General features: G+C 39.7%; 1 protein-coding gene across 1 annotated transcript; it reads right to left on the bottom strand.

Moving 5' to 3' along the window:
• Positions 1 to 246: 246 nt before the first annotated feature.
• Positions 247 to 7,428, bottom strand: RRAGC (Ras-related GTP binding C). Its single transcript, XM_010073699.1, has 6 exons — positions 7,229 to 7,428; positions 6,300 to 6,499; positions 4,941 to 5,055; positions 3,284 to 3,426; positions 1,783 to 1,931; positions 247 to 812 (listed from the first exon to the last, which is right to left on the bottom strand). The coding sequence occupies exons 1-6, from the start codon at positions 7,415 to 7,417 to the stop codon at positions 661 to 663; spliced, it is 948 nt and encodes a 315-aa protein (XP_010072001.1). The 5' UTR covers positions 7,418 to 7,428; the 3' UTR covers positions 247 to 660.
• Between the last annotated feature and the right edge of the window lie 327 nt (positions 7,429 to 7,755).

Genomic DNA, 7,755 nt, shown 5'->3' with positions numbered 1-7,755 from the left:
GCATGGTCTGAAAGCAAAGTATCACAATCTCTTAAAATGAAGCTCCAGGTCAGCTCTCCCAACAAACATAGAATCACTAGAACAGAGCTCTACCTGTATCCACTTAACATGACCAGAATTGACGAGAATACTCTGAGCACACCGACAAGAGCAAGAACTACTTTATGGAATGACTTGTGAGATGAGCCTCACCAAACAAAAAGCCTGGTTTTCACAAGCCTAAATAATAACACCACCTTTTTTTTTTTTTGCATGACAAAAGGCTAAACTTAAGCAAAAGTGGATATTCTACAGATTAATTAAAAAAAAAAAAAAAGTTGAACAAGTGACTTTTCAGTGTTTCATGCAAAACTCAACTCAATCATCTGTAAATTTTGACCGGGCAATCAGTCAGAGACAGACTGTTAAAATACGACTCCAAACTGAAAAACCACTGCACTTGCAATGAAGCTGGTTTCAAACCAGCATCTAACTTCACTGGCCTCCAAGTATTTTTACAGTAGTTTCAGTTGTCCAACATGAGTTACAAGCTGCTGTTTCACAGTTAGCACCACTCTTCTCCCATGAAACATGCTTCAGGCTTTCAGACTACTCTTCTCTTGTTCCACAAAACTTTGGAGTGGAGAGCTGACAAGTCTATCCAACGTCTTTAGTTTTCCTCTAGACCGCATTCCTAGGTGTGCCATTGTGAGTCACTGCTTTCATATTTGAGGCGCTTGATTGATGGTTGCAGATTCTGTGGGAGGCAACACCTACTTCAAAGACTTCATGAATGGCTTTGCGGAAGCAATGAAAATTGTAGTCTATCAGACCTGTCAAGAAGAAAGGGGACGAGAGAGGAAAACCTTGTGCTCAGCTTGGGACATTAACGTAATAAACAGATCTTCAAAATAAATACAAAATGTTTCATTTAGCCATCAGTTATTTTGCTATTTACTTTAGCATGAATTTGGATTCAGAAGATTTAATAAAGTTTTAGTGATGCCAGTATTTTTAGAAAAAAAGCGTACTCATTTGGAATTAAACAGCAGGTGAGGGGACAACACAAGATTGTACCCCCCAAAAAACACACTAGTACAGCACAACCATCACTTGAATGTTACCTTGCACTTTATGTCATTGATATATATCCTAACTGTGGTAAGTAAAACTTTGAGATCAAATACAGTACAGTTCTTAAAAGAACACATCTGCGTTTTCTCTTTTTAAAATGCCAAGGTAAGTACTGCCACCACTTAGGTCAAATAGTTTGAAATTAGGGCCTACACTGTCATTTCTAGCCCATAACACATGCAAGTACCATCATCTCCTACAGGTCCAAGTAACTGTATAGTTGGTTAGACCTGCAGTGTATTAAACACTTTGTTTGTTTAAGTTCCTACCACACACTGTACTAGCCTACCACTGTTGATTTCTTCAGTCATATGTTAAAAAAATTACATCAGTGCAACACTTGATAGAGAGTATGGCTGTTCACAATACAGCCACTGCCAAGCAGAATATAACGAGCATTACTCCATTCTACTGATTCCATTACAGCAGATGGATAGTGACACAGGCCATTAGCTACTTCAGCAGGAGGACAGCAATTAAAGCAATGATTCACAAGAACAAAAATAAAACTTCTTTATACCTATGTCTAGGCAAGGAGAAGATTCCTCCCAGAAAAAATTAAACAGGTTTAGTTACATAAAAATCAAGGTGACTTGTAAAGTCACATTAATATTTTATAGTTGTTAAAAAACATTAGATACAAATCATTCGATGAGGGGAAGTCCTTACCTTTGCGCTCAAAACTCTCTTCTCTAAGAATGCAAACTAATGCCAGAAACTTCGTTACTTCCTTTAAGTACAGGACTGTTGTGTTATTGAGCTTGATAATTGCCATTGACTCTTTATCATAAGCACTTCCAGTGCCATCTTCCTTTAACCTAAGAAAGAACAGTTAACCTAAGACATGATCTAGTAGGTATTTATCTTGAAGCTACGTATGCATGCCTGTTAAATGCTCTTTAGATAGAAGAATATTACTCACACAGAATGGTGAGCAAGTGAAGAACCCGCAATGCAGGTCTTAACACTGTCATAAGACCATTATCACACCTTAGGTTTCCCAGGACACCTAGACCTAAATAGAGTAGAGGCCTTCAATACTGTCTATCTTAGGTGAGCATTTAAGAGCAATCTATCAGCATGCATTCTTTTGATATCAGACTAAGCTGTGCCTGTTTTCAACTTACAGGAGTTACTATAGGAGGTACTATAGTATGTTAGTTATACCCAAGTCACTGCTTACTCGCTGTCTCACCGAGTTTACAGTGCCACAGTAAGGTATCAAGCGATTGGTTTGAAGATTCTAATGCAGGGCTTCTACATAGAAACATCAATGCAGTGACATCTCAGTGAAATTACTTTTGGTAAATTAATACAAAGGCTGCCTCAGTAGGGCCAGGGCAGGGGCCGGGGGAGTCTCAACAGGGAGCAGGACACTTTTTGGTCTTAAGCTAAACAAGTCTGCATTTACAAGAAAAGATTGGGATGCAGCTTTCTATCTGCAAGTTATTACTGTTAGTTAAATTACTGTAGAAGCAAAAGATGGATGGCAGGCTACTTCTAAGCTCTCATTCATGAAAAAACAACCAAAAGAAACAGTTACGCAACCCCAGGTTAACCCATCAGGAGACAGACCACTAAACGTTGCGGTCTTTCTTGGCAGCACTGTATTTTCCAGGCTACAACCACAGTTCCAAAATAAGTTACCACTTCTCCAGAGCCACTTCAAAACTCCATTGTGAAGTATAATTCAGCCGTAAATTGTGAGAAACAAGCACTACATGCATCCCTCAGAGAAAGTCAGCAAGAGCCGAGTTGACCTTGCAAAAGCTATTCCGTTCAGATAGCAGCAAGTCTCAAAGCAATGTGACTGCAAGTTACACTTACAAGCTATGGCATGCTATTGACCCCAGTTATTTGGAGGTATTAACATAATTGCACCCACCATGACAAATGAGACACAGCAGCATTCACATTTTACATGAAACACTTGATTTTACAAATGTCAGACGGCTGTCTAAGGCCATGAGTGGAGAGAAACAAACTGAGTGCAAATGCTCAATCCAGCTGCCAAATCATTTGGCTTTATTCTAGTTACTTACAGAACCAATGTGCTTTACAGACCAATCGATAGCATCTTGCTGGATGACAAAGCCAGCACCACTTGCACAGTTTGCAACCTATTCTACAACTTTTAAGGACTTGTTTCCTAAGAGTATTCATCACTTACCCATATATACAGGAAACATCTATCACTACATCAATCATGTCACAGCACAACTCATATGACTGCATGTCCACAGGGGAACTGTCTGTTGCGATGTAGATTTTGCTGACTACATCGAAGAGAAAAGCTTTTTCAATGCCTGAATTCTTCAGAAAGACAAAAAAAACAGAATGAATTTTTTAAATAACTGCATTTTAAAAATCTCAAGTAGAATGCATACACTTTCACGTTCTTAATAGCAGGAAATGGTTTAAACATAAGCAATTTAGAGGCTTAAGACAGAATTAAGATTTAGAGCATATAGTTTATAAATACAATACCCTTGTTGCCATAGTACATATCAACATCCCCTTCTAGTTGATGAAAATGAAGCTGGGGACTCAGAATTCTTTTAGGTTATTATTTACCAGATCATAATTAAGGTAACATTTTCCTATGCTTCCAGAACCCAAATTCAGCAGTTTTCCTCTTCTGTGGTTCTATTAACTCCAGAAGAGCCACACATTCACATGCACCAGATGGACCTGGCTCAGAGACGAGTTACTTTATAGTAGTATGCTGACACTGACATTTTATGCTTGTAGTGTATCTTGGCAGTTCAGTTTCTGTGTGAGGCAGTTGCCGTGTAGTTTAACATGCAGCACAAATAAAGTCAGCTTCTAAACTTATGACTCCATGAAAAGTATTACATTATGGCAGTTATGGGCATGGAAAAGCACCAAGCCAATTGTACCATCCCACTTTAAGTGAGCACTTTGTCAGAGTGCACGTGCTCATACTAAGTTCAGAGGCCTTCTGCTGTTAAGCAAGTTACCACATATATACTACGGATTTCTGGCAAAGCTTAATTTCTATTTATGCATCAGAAGCATTCCTTATCACTTCTTCCTAGCTAGTCTCAATACCCAAGGCAGTGTCCTGAGCACATCCAGACGATCCTTTTGGCATCGGGGCCACACTTCACCCCCTCATGGCACTGAGCAGGGTGACCATTAACATGTCCTTTATCCACTGGGACAGGTTATACAGAGAGTCCTCTACCAACATGGGAAACAAGCATTATATGGCAGCATGGGGAGACACATCTGACCCACACAGCTCCTCTCAATCACAACTGGTCTTTTCCACGTTGTCCACATCCTTACAGACAAAACTTAAATAAGACAGGCTACTTCAGCCTTGTCTCTAAGGTGATATTTTATTTGACTTAAAGTATAGAGCAGCAAATTTCTATGTCACAAACTCTGTAAGAAATGCAAACACCAAAAGAATAAGGGCAAAAGTCTCACAGGCCACATGAAATAGACTGTTTAGGTCAAGTTCACATTATAAAAAAAGTCTCTTCCCAGTACAGCTACATTAGACTACTAAGTGCTGTAGCAGACTAATCAGTATATCGTGCTGGCAAAAAACTTTTGTATCAACACTTCTAACAAGCCAAACTACACTTTGTCAGTATTTAGAGAAACACACACAAAGCATGCACCAGTACAATTCAGCTGTGGTAAAGAGCTTCTAACGCAGACAACCAGGCCAGCAGAGTGCACCATGAGTGCCACCTGAATCCACCAAGGGCAGATCTAGGCAGCACTCCTTAGCAGAAGGATTTGCTTTACCATTCTGCATATTTCACTCAAAGTTCTGTTAGATTAACACTTACTGATATAAAGATATTTAGTAGATTCTCCAGTGTTGGCAGTTGGGGAATAAGCTTCTGTACCACTTTACTGAAGGCTTCAAATATTGAATGGTCATAGATACTGGTCAAATAAAAGCTGAGATGAGGAGGGAGGGAAAAGGAAAAAAAAAGAACAAAAATTCAATAGTATTTCAGGATTGCAATAGAAATGTTAAAGCTATGTTGTCTAACATTCAGGCCTGATGATTTAGCTGGGATGCCTTTACCACAAATATACCTGGCTGCTGCACAAAAACTTAATTTCTGAGTGACTAAACATGAAACAGACTTCCTCTATCCCCAAAAGAACAGACAAAAAAATTTGAACATACTTTCACAACACACTTAGCCCTACAGAATGCTTATCACAAAGGCATTAAATACCTAACCAGATTTCTTCAGGTCCCATTCCTGGCCTTCCCCTTTGTTCACACTAACACTGAGAGATACTGGCAATACATAAAAGGCTCCAGGAGAATCAAAATAGCAGTAAAAACAGGGAAAAGAGAGCTCATTTTAAAGGTGTTGGCAGAAGACACCTTAAAAGCAAGCCAAACATCAAGAGACTAAGCTTTTAAAACTAATCACACTGAAAAGTCAGTGCTAGCTAGCACTAGAAGACAGGCAGCTTCCGCTCTCCTTCCCCTGTCCCTGCCCCTCCAGACCACATGTACAAATTCGACCTGTTATGCTAAAAGAAAAGTATGCAAAAGAACCTTGAATTATCAGCCAGTTTATTAATAAATCTGTTGATTGGAATCTGATAGAGTAGCCACTTTATTCTAGTCAGCCTAAGAGATGAGGCTTGGACATAAATTCAGCGGTGTATCTCATACCAAGGGTTTGTGCAAAATTGGGACTGTTCAGCCTAGAGAAGGCTCCAAGGGGACTTAATAGCAGCCTCCAAGTACCTGAAAGGGGCCTACAGGAGAGATGGGGAGGCAGTCTTTATCAGGGAGTGTAGTGATAGGACAAGGAGTAACGGGTATAAGCTGAAAGAGGGTAGATTTAGACTAGACATTAGGAAGAAGTTTTTCACTGTGAGGGTCATGAGACACTGGAACAGGTTACCCAGGGAAGCTGTGGATGCCCCATCCCTGGAGGGGTTCAAGGCCAGGCTGGATGAGGCTTTGAGCAACCTGGGCAAGTGGAGGGTGTCCCTGCCCATAGCAGGGGCGTTGGAACTTGATGATCTTTAAGGTCCTTTCCAACCCAAAACATTCTATGATTAAGAAATTAACAAGGCCTTGCTCCGGTCCATCCACTATTACAGCTAAAAGCCCTTAGTCTCTATGCAAGTCAGCAACAGTAGAATCGCATGTGCCAGAATCTTTAACTCACCTAAGGTGAAGTTTTTCAAGCCCAGCATCTGTAAGGTCATCATTAGCCCTCTGATGAATATCCCTCTGAGTTTCTATTTTATGGTCATCTGATAAACCGTCAACTTTATGAATAAAAACTTCAAAGTTCATTTCCGGGTTGACCTTGTAGGCTTTTGAAACTGTAATGTGGAGTCTTGTTAAAGCTTCCATGTAGTCATCCTGTAAATCAGTTTTGTCAGGAATGAATGACAAGGCATTATCTCCAATAACTATTCCATTCTGCACAAGGACAAAATGTTTCAGTGCAAGAACTTCACCTCCATAACTAAACAGAAGTATGGGAGAAGGGAATACCTCGGAGTGTCAGAAATCCAAGTAGCTTAGATTCTGTCCAGTAAATTAAGTTGCATTAGCTATACAAGGCTCAGCTACACAAAACTAGGCTTCAGAGCGAAAGGCAGGTTACACTTCAACTCCAGCAAAAGGTTGCAGCAATCTCCAAGACAGTCCTGCTAAGCACGTGAGCTCCCACAGTGCAATTCTTAAGGCCATTAGAAGCTAACAGATACCCAACAGTACCTGTACTTGAAACTGAGGTCAGAAGTGTGCTGTTATTAAACAAACTCCATAGCAGTCAACATCAGAGGGAAGGGATAATTCAGACTTTCTAGCACAGCAGGTTCTCACTATTATTGTAGAAAAGGTAAATTCAGAGTACTCGCCCCTTTCCACTCTCTCCAGTGGGAGCGTATGTTCCAGGCACTTCACAAAACTAAAAACCACACACTAAAAGTTAGATTGCCAACACACCCTTTCATACATAAGAGATGTTTTACGAGCTTATCTAAAAAGATAAATTATTGGCTTCTTGATCATTCCTCTCACACACAACAAAAAAAACCCACCTGAAACCACACTTCCTTGTGATACTTAGTGATTTGTATTTACCTGGGCATCAATAACATATATTAGAGCACCTGTTCCTCTGAAGATCATCTCATAATCAAATGTTGGATCAAAAAAGTCCATCTGTCCGGGAAAATCCCATATTTGGAAATTCACAAATGAACTGTTGGAAATATCATCTTTGTAGATCTTGTTGGTACTTTCCAAGAACAGAGTCTCATTGGGAGACATTTTGTGAAACACCACCTGTTAAAAGAACACAAATAATAGTCTCGACTTTATCTTACTAGAAGAGATTGGTAAAAGTTCCGTGACTTGAATCTTACAAATATGTTTGCCCATTCTGAAGTGTATAGTTTTTTCTTTTGGTAAACAGACAGCTTCCTGCATCAGCTAAGGAAATAACCTACCCTCGACCAGAACCAAGCAACTGAACACTGTTAAACATTTTCACAAGTCTAAATAACGCTACTGCCTAAAGACACAGACATCCAGGTTTCTCTTTCTTCTTTGCAAGCCTAACAGTATTTTCAAATTCTGCTATATTAGTCAATTCATATCTGGTATAA

The sequence above is a fragment of the Pterocles gutturalis genome, unplaced genomic scaffold, assembly GCF_000699245.1.
Source record: "Pterocles gutturalis isolate BGI_N339 unplaced genomic scaffold, ASM69924v1 scaffold33117, whole genome shotgun sequence".
NCBI lineage: Eukaryota > Metazoa > Chordata > Aves > Pterocliformes > Pteroclidae > Pterocles > Pterocles gutturalis.
The sequence above is the reverse complement of the archived record's forward strand: the minus strand, read 5'-3'. Positions and strand labels throughout refer to the sequence as shown.